General features: G+C 44.9%; 1 protein-coding gene across 1 annotated transcript; it reads left to right on the top strand.

Moving 5' to 3' along the window:
- On the top strand, positions 1-1,742 carry LOC147845419 (uncharacterized). Its single transcript, XM_087243881.1, has 5 exons — positions 1-118; positions 810-889; positions 993-1,131; positions 1,223-1,440; positions 1,544-1,742. The coding sequence occupies exons 2-5, from the start codon at positions 824-826 to the stop codon at positions 1,655-1,657; spliced, it is 537 nt and encodes a 178-aa protein (XP_087100007.1). The 5' UTR covers positions 1-118; positions 810-823; the 3' UTR covers positions 1,658-1,742.
- Positions 1,743-9,926: the final 8,184 nt, after the last annotated feature.

The raw sequence follows: 9,926 nt of genomic DNA on the forward strand, positions 1-9,926 counted from the left end.
ATATGCAACTGAGGAACGATGGTTTTGTTGATAAGATAAAGGCAACACTATTTAAAGTCTGTTCCTACAATTGACAAACTATACCCTCATCCAGCTTCATACCTGATCATCTACCCTGGTAAGAGCCCTTTCTTTCACACTATTTGAGACTCTACATGTTAAATTCAGTGTAGCACTCGGAGGGTTTTTCAGCTACAGTGTTTAACATCACTGTTTTTTATTTAACTTTTCTTGACAAATTCTTGAACTAAGGGTCTATAATTACAATATATTGGGACTTACATTATAAGTGTCTTTAACTGCTATGAACTTACATTAAATATATAAATACAATCTACTTACTGCATTTATAAATGTACTGCAGAACACTAGGTGGGATAAGGGTTGGGTTTGGGGCAGGTTTGGTGGTACGGGTAGGTTTATGGGTGGTTTATGGAGTAAGAGATGATCAACAGTGTAATTATAAATGTAATTACAGAAATGAATTAGAGATAAAATGACATGCATGTATTAAATCAAGCAGAGGTACAAAGTAAAACATGCATTTACACAATAAGTACATTGTAGTGAATGATTAATTTCAGGTTAAGTACTTATTAGTTAAGGCCACTGAATATAAAGTGGAAATAAATATTGTGTAATAGCATTATACCATGCTCCCTATATTCTCAGTTTTATAAAAATGTTCTACAGAGAATTCTAGTATACATTTGAATCCAGAAGCAATCATTTGAAACACTGTGTGCATCACATTTCTAAATGGGAAAAAACAAAGCACATCAAATAAATTTTAACTGTTTATTTTTCAGAGGATCTTGTAAAAATGAAGAGCCTGAGGTTTGTTCTGATCACTCTGTTTCTTGCTGTGACGGTGCCTTATGCCACACAGGTAAAGGTTATTTATACATTTCATGCAATTACACACACAACTTGACTTTATTTGGAGTGCTTTATTGCAGATCATTTGCCTATGTTTTTTTTTTACCTTACAGCTTCAATTTGGAGACATGCTTGAGTTTAAAAGATGTGGTGGTGTCTATAGTCACTATGCTGTGTTTATTGATGCTGAGCCAATACCAGAACTAGACAATCTAAAAAGGAAACCTGGGCAAAACATTTTTGAAATGACACGTATGCCACGTCTTCTCACTCTTAATATTTGAAGACTATAATACTCACTATTCTTTCATTATGTTTTGCACTGTGCATCCTTTTTTCACAGGAAACCCATCTGGATGTCGATTTAGTACCCTGGCTGAAGACTTTCAAATAAATAACTATTTAGATCATGATGAAATTCCTCCACAGGAGAGGCAAGATATTGTAGAGGCCATTGTACATCTAATGAAAGGAGAATGTGGAGAGTGGTGGCTTACAAATACCTGTGAGCACATCGCCACATATGTTCGATATGGTGAGGATCATTCCCAGTGTAATCAGGTATGCTATATATTGTGTGTAAAATCTATTATTAAAACTCCTTACTCCTGAGAGTAAGATTAAATGGTAAATAATAATCTAATATCACTGATGTTTTATGTAGCCAGGTACTCTTGTTGGACCAATATGCAGATTTTTCACCTACATTAACCAGAGACGAAGAGCACGCAAAGAAATTAGAAACCCTTCTAGACGTGAATCTGCCGCCGCAGCTTAAACATCTCCATCTTCACTTTCTTCAATTATTTTTCCTCTTGCTAATTCTGAAGGAGACATTAATAAAGTTGAGAGAATGCAATGAATGTGCAACCTGTCCTGTTGGTTTGTTTTGTTAATAGCATTAAAACCAAACACTTAAATGCACTTTACACAGACAAATAATCAAAATTTTGCCAAAAAGTACCCAATTTATTTTTCTTAAAAACTCTAAAACTGTACTGGGCTCAACTCAACTGTTAAAAATCTCCTCAAAATGTTTACTGAATTGAATGTTTTTTTTATTATTATTAAGTATGGTAAACGACCTATATGATGAAGGTACACTTACAGCATGACCTTTCAGCAGTTGTTCATAAGCATGTAGAGTTTGCATGTACTCCCCAGTTTGGAATAAATGGCAGTTCATTCCGCTGTGGTAACCCCTGAAAAAAAAAACTAAGCCAAAGGAAAATAAATGAATAAATAAATGAATTAGATGTATTAACAAATTACAACCTAACGGTTCATTCCACTCTGGGGACCCCTGATGAATAAAGGGACTAAGTCGAAAAGAAAATGAATGAATGAATGAACGAAATTACTACCTTTAGAGCCACAATGTTCTACATTAACTTACTTCAACACATGAATGATGAAGAAGCTATGTCTCTGTTTTTTAAGACAATACTGGGAAATATACAAAAAACAAATTCCCAATCAAATCTTTCAGCATGGAAGAGAGATCTTCAAGTATATCTCAGCAGGGGGGGACTGAGACAAAATTTCAGCCCACAATAGCCCACAGCACCACACCGACACAGCACCACCGACAGACATGCACATTCACTACTTATATTGGTGTACAGATGGTGAAATAATATAAGCAGCACCATATGTAATAGATATTTAAACATTTACTGTGACTGGATCAAAAACCCATTTATAACACATTTATACATACAGTAAAACATGCAGGCTGTACACCCAAAATCCCTTTTTATCTGCCAATAATGACATTTTAAAATGTACAGGAGTTTTACACTAACTGTAAAAATGCTTTTCTTACTTAGATTTTTTTTCTTGATTCTAGTCCAAATATCTAAAAATTCCTAAATCGAGAAGCATTTTGTAGACAAGCAAAACATAATGTCTTGTTTTCAGAAATAATATGCCAAAATTAAGTGAGTTTTTCCTTAAGACAAGCAAAATAATCTGCCAATGGGGTAAGCAACTAATCTTGTTTTTCCTTTCAACATAACGGCTGTTTCACACCGCAAGCGAAAGCAGTGCGTGAGCAGAGCGTGCGCAGCGCATATGTCGAGCAGAAGCAGCACGCAGGCGTAGCCTTTCACACCAGCTGCGTCTGCAGTGTGCAGGTCTTCAGCAGCTGCTGCAGAGATCAACCCATCTCTGTCTATTCTATCTAGTTACCTACACTGTTAACCCTTACTGTAGATTATGCAATAAATAACTGTAAAATAGCCAGTGTTTTGCTGTAATAAAAGGAAACAGTATTTTACTGTTGCATGAAGTTGACCATTTATGTGCTGTGGGAAAAAGGTGTTCCCCTTCGGGGGGAACTCCAGCACTATAAGTGGATTTGATGTTCTAAATCCACGTATGGGAGATTTGGTTTAGAAGCTACTCGTCTGAAAGAGTATTGAACGGGCCAATGAAAGCAATTAATTGGCAGCGTAAGCTTGCGCAGGTGTGCTGCATCGGCAATTAACTGAGCATATAAGCACACCTAGCGCTAACAAACGCTATCCTTTTCGCTTCAGAGACTTTTCTGATCGAGCTCCATGAGGGTTCCTCTTGGTGTCTACAGCCACATCGAGCGAACGAATGTCTCCCGGTCCAGAGCGAGTCCACGCAGCAGCAGACGGTCAAGCTGGGTTTCTCCCTTGCCAGGCATCCCTTTGAGTCCGGTTCCCAGAGCGGTGCGTATTGTTGCAGTTTTCCTAAAAGAGCAACACAGTCGTGCAGCACGTCCTTTTCAGGACGGCGCTCCGAATGTGCGTTTCTGGTTGCGGGGGTTTCCTGGCTCCTGATGAAGGGCACGATCACTGCATTACATGTTTGGGGGTCCAGCATGTTAATGTGGTGCTCGGGGCGGTTCATGTCGTCACTGTGATGCCATGACCGTCGCGCAGTTGAGAACGCGGCTAACTTTCGTAAGAGAGCGAGCCACCCTAGTCGCCTTCTGCTCTGCAGCGGGCAGATCTGAGGGTTACAGCGAGAGATAATCCGCCGCCTAAGGGCTCGCGGACCTCTCATTCCTCCAAGCGCTCCATCCAAGCTTCGGGTACTGGGAGTGATCCGTCTAATCAGATGGTAGCTCTCACGCTCGCTGACACCGGAGATCAGATGTCCTCCGCGGCATCGGAGGGTGGGCTTTCATTGTCCGACGATGATCCGGACCCGCTCGCCCCCTTCGGGCAGGTAAGCGCTGTCAAAACGGATCCTGAAACGGACGTGTTAGCCGTGCTTCCCCGGGCTGCTTCGGCCGTGGGTTGGAGATGGTTTATCCCCCAGCTCCGCGGCCCTTCTTCCCGGCGATGCACAGTAGGCTCACGCGGTCTTAAAGGGCACTTTTTTCTGCTCATGCTGCGTGTCCTTCCACCCTCACCACTCTTGGTGGTGGAGCGGCCAGGGGGTATGTGGCGATTCCTCAGGTTGAGTGCGCGATGGCGGTTAATCCGCGCGGCGCCTCTTCTTGGCGGGGTCTGCCTCGTCTCCCATCCAAAGCCTGTGAGTTTTCGGCTCCCTCGGAGCTAGAGCTTACAAAGCTACGGACCAGGCTGCATCCGCCTTGCATGCGATAGCCACCTACCAGCGCTACCAAGCGCAGGCGCTGGCCTAGCTGCACGAGGGTGGGTCCAACCCAGGCTTACGAGCTCCGCACCGCCGCCAACTAAGCTCTTCGGACTACTGAGTCCGCTGAGTGTGCTTTGGGGAGGACGATGTCCACACTAGTGATCCAGGAGCGCCACCCCTGACTAAAACTTGGCTGGTATGCGCAAAGTCGACAAAGTCCGCTTTCTTGACTAGCCCATATCCCAAGCTGGTTGGCGACACTGTCTGCGAATTCACCCAGGAATTCGAGGCGGTGAGAGAGCAGTCTGATGGGTGATGTCTTATCGGCGAATCCGTAAGCCCGCTCCGCCCGCCGTGCCATCCATACCTGCTCCTCGCCGTCTACGAGAGCTGCACCGCACATGCCTCCGGCGAAGCGAGCGCATCGAGCACCTCGGAAGCAGGCAGCTCCCCCTGCCCAGAACGCCGCTAAGTCCGGCAACGGACCGCGAAGCGTCCCTGGGACAGGTCATCTAAAGAAGAGGGGACTTGCTCTTCCCCGCTGGAGGGCGGGGCGCCATTTCCAACGGCAACTTTTACTGCCATAAAATGAAAGGGCACTTTTCCACTTCCCCGGATGTGACAGCCCGAAATCTGCCAGTCTGAGACACTGTGCCCTCTAGCTCGCAGGTTCGGTGCGTTCCGCCAGTGGCTCACGAGCACTGCAAGCCCTGCCAGTTTGGGACGCGCCGCCTCTCAGCTCGCAGGGTCTACATGCTCCGCCAGCGGCTCACGGGTGCTGGGGGGACGGTCTCCCTTCTCCCAGCCCCCAAGCCCCTTTTCCGGAGTCAGGGTGCGGAGCCAGAGCGAATCGCTCTCCTCCAGCTCTTCGGTGGGACCCTCGCGCTCCCCGGATCAGCACACCCGCTCCGCGCTGCCCCTCCGCGGGAACGTCAGCGATTGCTGCGATGACGTCATTAGCGAGGGCTCTGCTTGTCATACGAGAGGAGATTGCTGCCGTCCTGGCGAAGGGTGCAATTGAGCCGGTACCTCCAGCCGAGATGGAGAGCGGGTACCCAAAAAGAGTGGTGGGTCACGGCCAATCCTAGATCTGCGCATTTTGAACCGTTGTCTGCACAAGCTGTCGTTCAGAATGCTTACGCAGAAGCGAATCCTCCGATGCGTCCGCCCTCAGGATTGGTTTGCAGCCATAGACCTGAAGGACGCGTATTTTCATGTCTCCATTCTTCCACGCCACCGTCAGTTTCTGCGGTTTGCATTCGAAGGTCAAGCATGGCAGTACAAGGTCCTCCCCTTCGGGCTCTCTCTGTCTCCGCGGGTCTTCACCAAACTCGCGGAGGGTGTCCTAGCGCCCCTTCGGCTCGCGGGCATCCGTGTACTCAATTATCTCGACGATTGGCTGATTTTAGCCCACTCTCGGGAGCAATTGACTGCGCACAGAGACGAGGTGCTCCGGCATCTTCGCCTATTGGGGTTGCAGGTCAACTGGGAAAAGAGCAAACTTGCCTCGGTGCAGAGGATCTCTTTTCTCGGGATGGAGCTGGACTCGGTCACCATGGTAGCGCGCCTCTCTGAAGAGCGCGCTCGCCTGCTGCTGAACTGTCTGAGGGAGCTCGACAGCAAAATAGTTGTCCCCCTGAAATATTTTTAGAGGCTCCTGGGGCATATGTCTTCCGCCGCGGTTGTCACGCCGCTTGGACTGCTCCATATGAGACCACTTCAGCACTGGCTTCAAGATCAAGATCAAGATCTCTCGCTGCATGTCTCAGCTCGTCCGCCGTTTGCTCCTTTCGAGTCACCCGTGGCTGAAGTCGCTGCGCGCCATTCACATCCCAGGTATGCTCAACTGTGCAGCCAATGTGCTCTCACGGCAGCAGATTCACTCTGAAGAATGGAGACTCCACCCCGAGTCTGTCCAGCTGATATGGGCGCGATTCGGGGAGGCCCAGATCGATCTGTTTGCTTCCCCTGAGAACGCTAATTGCCAGTTGTTTATTCCCTGACCGAGGGCACTCTCGGCACGGATGCACTGGCCCACAGCTGGCCTCGGGGCATACGCAAGTATGCGTTTCCCCCAGTGAGCCTGATCGCGCAGTTACTGTGCAAGGTCAGGGAGGATGAGGAGCAGGTTCTGTTAGTTGCGCCCCTCTGGCCCAACCGGAGCTGGATATCAGAGCTCTCCCTCCTCGCGACGGCCCTCCCATGGCAGATCCCCTTGAAAGAGGACCTACTTTCTCAGGGACAAGGCACCGTCTGGCACCCTCGCCCCGATCTCTGGAACCTCCACGTGTGGTCCCTAGACGCAAGGAAGACTTAGGTAACCTGCCGCCCGCGGTGGTTGATACCATCACTCAGGCTAGAGCCCCCACCACGAGGCGCGCCTATGCCCTAAAGTGGACTCTATTCACTGAGTGGTGTGTCTCTCGCAGAGAAGACCCCCGATCTTGCCAGATCAGTGTTGTCGTCTCTTTCCTTCAAGAGAAGCTGGACAGTAGGCTGTCGCTCTCCACTCTCAAGGTTTACGTTGCCGCCATCTCCGCTCACCATGACGCGGTGGCTGGCGGCACCGTGGGAAAGCATAACCTCATCATCCGGTTCCTCAGAGGCGCTAGGCGAATTAATCCAACTTGCTCCCCTCTCATGCCCCCTTTTTTTACTTTTCCAGTTTGCGCCTGCGCGTTTATGTGGACCGTACTCAGTTCTTTAGATCTTCTGAGCAGCTCTTTGTCTGTTATGGCGGACGGCAGCAGGGAAGTGCCGTGTCCACGCTGGTGTTCCCCATTTGCTTTTTCCGCCACGGTTAAGTTTCCCCCCTGGGTGGACCCGTGCCTTCCCTATCCGCTAACCACTTTTATGTGCACTCCCCCTTCTTAGGGTTAGTCCATATGTAATTCCATTTGTCTCCCTATTGGGTGCCGATGGTCTTCGCAGCGTCCTCCCTACCGGGATTGCACGCTTCCCAACATAATGTTGTATTTTCCTAGAATTATCTAGACGCGAGCGACTCCCAAAAAATATACCTATTCCGTAAAGCTTCTTTGAAGTGGGGATAAGTTAGGGCCAAGGGCATGTTGGAGGACCGCGCCTTCCATGATTTGGGTGCGTCACGCTTGCCTGACTGCCCTCTCATCGGAGGCGTTGGTAAGGTGCAGTCATTATGGCGCTTTCAATGGACTCCCATACGTGGATTTAGAACATCAAATCCACTTATAGTGCTGGAGTTCGATATGTAACATATGCATTTTTCCTTATAGGCTATATGACACTTAGATGTTGCATATTATTCTGTGATCTTAAGGAAAGTGTTACGTTTTTCAAACGTATTTTATATGGCTTTAACGGTTTCATTTATGTAGGCTATATAGGCCTACCTAAACTGTTATAGCTAGGTTTTGCTTGTTTTATATTGGTTTATTTATTTAATGCGATTTTATTATATCCGATATTTGTAATTCTTTAAATTATAGGCCATTTCAATATGGCTATTTTATCAAGATATGACACTATTGTTTAAGTGTACAAAAGGGGACACGTAATTTGTTAAGTTTTATGTCTTTCTGTTGTAATTATATTGTGTATTATCTGCACTCAGTAAGGAAGTGCAGCTCCGTTTCAATCAGCTGAGGGCAGTGTGGGGACAGCCGCTCCTCCACCGGCAGCCATGTTTTTCTGTGCCGGCCCGTCTCTATGGCCAGCTGGTGTCCGTTGCCTGCTTCTAACATGTTAGAAAATACTGCAAAACAAACTGTCGGCATCTCCCCGCAGTTGAAATTGTTCGTTATTAGAAAAAAAGAAAAGTGTCATAATAAATACAATTATTATTATTAAAAATGGAATTATGTTTTGTTTGTCGCATATAGTTAAAGTGATGTGGGTAAATAATGTGCTTCAATCCGGCTACCACCGCAAGTGCGGGAAGCATGTAATTAATAGTTTTTCCAATAAATGGTGAAATAAATACATTTAAATTTTTATTAAGTGTTGTTCACATTAAATAATAATGATACAAAAACATTTATTTGAAAAGTATTTTGTGAAACCCACATCCGTCATTAAAATGCAGGTTTATGTTTTAAATAATAACTCAGAATCCATGCCTTAATTTTAGTCCGATGAAAACTAAGGTCTATGCAATACTGTATGTAAAAACTAAACTAATATAAACTAACTTTTGGGAAACGGCAAATCAACGAACTATGTTTGTAATGACAAGAACTTAGTTGGCTAACAATGGTTTTGGGAAACTAATTATATTTTTCCACACTATAGGCTAGCCTGCCATGCAACACGTAACAATTTTGCTTTTGACCCAGATATCGAGTCAAAGCACAACACATCCCAGCATTATGGATATAGGTAATTACTATTAGCTAATTAATATTTTTATTATTATTCTTCTCATTATTATTATACATTAGTTGACATAATGATTTTTTAAACAAGCAATTTTTTTTCTTTCTCTACATGCGTGTGAAAGAGAAAATGAACAGAAAAAAAAAACAGACAATAAAAAATATGCGGCTCACTTTGCGTGCTGATATGTCCATTTATTTAATTAATTTATTCAAACATGACAGTGTTTTACATGAAGTGGCAGTTGGTCAAATATTTGTAACATAGCCTGTAATAAATAATAAATAGCCTACTGATAAAGTAAGTTCAGGTGATCACAAGTTCACAATCAGGTGATGTGCTCCACCTGCACGATAATCTTAATATTATTTTGCTGTTTTTCATATGCGCACGTTTAAGATTTTAATAACATCGCCATGATGGTAAAAAAAAACGAAACATTGTTTTCACCCCAACACAATTTAATAGGGCACTAAAGGGCACTTTTTTTTTTCTTCACTCTCCTATCGGTGAAGTTTTTTCCCTCTTCGCTGTCGCCACTGGCTTGCATGGTTCAGGATCTGTAGAGCTACGCATCGGTGAATTTGCTCTTCAGTGTTTGGACTCTCAGTAATGATTTAAACCACACTGAACTGAGCTAAACTGAACTGAACTTTAATGTGAAGCTGCTTAGACACAATCTACATTGTAAAAGCGCTATACAAATAAAGCTGAATTGAATTGAATAAAGGCTAAAGAACTTAATTCTTATATTTGCTTTTTGCAGCCTAGGGCTATACTTCTCACCATGTATCTTTTCTAAAACATACAGTATAGTGTAAGATCATGTTTATTACTAAGAAAACTAAATCAAAATTATATTTTAATTGAACATCACATCACATAAAGTACGCATTCAGAATCGTCTGTTTAGTATTGTGAAAAGGCAAAGCTGAATATCTGTGGTTAAAGTGCCACCCAGCAGTCAACAGCTGCTGGCGCACCAATTACCGCCTTCGCTGCGGTATGAATGGTGGCAAAAGGAACACATTGAAGTAGTAACATCTGTAGGTGTCCATAGCACAAGGAAGCAGTAGTCAAGTGTATGGTTAGCTGCATGGCAGACACAACTAGCGTGC

Source organism: Danio rerio, chromosome 3, assembly GCF_052040795.2.
Source record: "Danio rerio strain M-AB ecotype USA chromosome 3, GRCz13ab, whole genome shotgun sequence".
In the NCBI taxonomy this organism is placed as follows: Eukaryota; Metazoa; Chordata; class Actinopteri; order Cypriniformes; family Danionidae; genus Danio; species Danio rerio.

What these genes read in the sequence shown, in the direction of transcription:
- LOC147845419 (XM_087243881.1), top strand. Translation starts at nt 824, where the DNA reads ATGAAGAGCCTGAGGTTTGTTCTGATCACTCTGTTTCTTGCTGTGACG. An exon ending in AAACATTTTTGAAATGACAC is followed by an intron (nt 1,132 to 1,222) that starts GTATGCCACGTC and finishes CTTTTTTCACAG; the next exon opens with GAAACCCATCTGGATGTCGA. An exon ending in ATCATTCCCAGTGTAATCAG is followed by an intron (nt 1,441 to 1,543) that starts GTATGCTATATA and finishes TGTTTTATGTAG; the next exon opens with CCAGGTACTCTTGTTGGACC.